At 27.2% G+C, this 1,096-nt stretch overlaps 1 protein-coding gene across 1 annotated transcript; it reads right to left on the bottom strand.

The window, feature by feature from the left end:
* Nucleotides 1–372: 372 nt before the first annotated feature.
* Nucleotides 373–1,008, bottom strand: LOTGIDRAFT_176839 (hypothetical protein; the record flags this gene model as incomplete). The annotated part of the gene is made up of 1 exon (XM_009061047.1): nucleotides 373–1,008. The coding sequence occupies one exon, from the start codon at nucleotides 1,006–1,008 to the stop codon at nucleotides 373–375; it is 636 nt and encodes a 211-aa protein (XP_009059295.1).
* Between the last annotated feature and the right edge of the window lie 88 nt (nucleotides 1,009–1,096).

Raw genomic sequence — 1,096 nt, 5'->3', positions numbered from 1 at the left:
TACAAATTATCAGTTATTAACATATTACCAGATATTTACAAATTATCAGATATTTACAAATTATCAGATATTTACCAATTATCAGATATTTACAAATTACCAGCAGATATTTACAATATATCAAGTATTGAAAAAAAATCATCGACATTTACAAGGTATTAATGTATCCAGTATTTATAATGTTTTCAGTATCTATAATATATCCAGTATTTACAATGTTTTCAGTATCTATAATATATCAAGTATTTACAATGTTTTCAGTATCTATAATATATCAAGTATTTACAATGTTTTCAGTATCTATAATGTATCAAGTATTTACAATGTTTTCAGTATCTATAATGTATCAAGTATTTACAATAGTTCCAGTATCTATAATGTATCAAGTATTTCCATTATTTCTGGTAGAGTCGGTCTATCAATAGCTTGAATTTTTGTACAAGAATTATATAATGGAAATAATTGATATACATTAGCACGTTTTATAATTTGTTTAAATAAAAAACCAAGACTATAAATATCTGATTGAGGTGTAGAGAAACATCCTTCTCTCACTTCCGGTGCATAGAATAGACACTCACCTAGACTTCCCGAACAGCCTTCAAATCGCATACCTTTCCTGAATGTTGCCATGCCAAAATCAATAAATCGAATGTCCAAAGTATTTAAGTCAACTAAAATATTATCTGATTTTAAATCATTGAACAGAATATGATTACAATGAATTTGGAATAAACTTTTACAAATATTTTTACAAATAATAATCCAAGCATCTGGTGGCAAATCATATTCCAGATAAATATCTTCTACATTACCATGACCGTAATATTCTTGAACTAGACTGTAATTTCTAGACTTTTTACGTGGTGTTAAAACACCAAGAAAATTGGGTGTTATATCTTGTCCTTTAAGGTATGATAATATCTGAGCTTCTCGTTCGATATCTTCCCAGCTTACACCATGATGATGAAATTCTTTGATGACAACTTTATTTTTTATGTTTTTCATACTGGCAAGATATACAACTCCAAAACTTCCTCTTCCTATTTCATTATATGAATTATCATCATTTATTTCATATCTTATATCGCTTCTT

Source organism: Lottia gigantea (assembly GCF_000327385.1).
Source record: "Lottia gigantea unplaced genomic scaffold LOTGIsca_4572, whole genome shotgun sequence".
NCBI classification, from domain to species: Eukaryota; Metazoa; Mollusca; class Gastropoda; family Lottiidae; genus Lottia; species Lottia gigantea.
The sequence above is the reverse complement of the archived record's forward strand: the minus strand, read 5'-3'. Positions and strand labels throughout refer to the sequence as shown.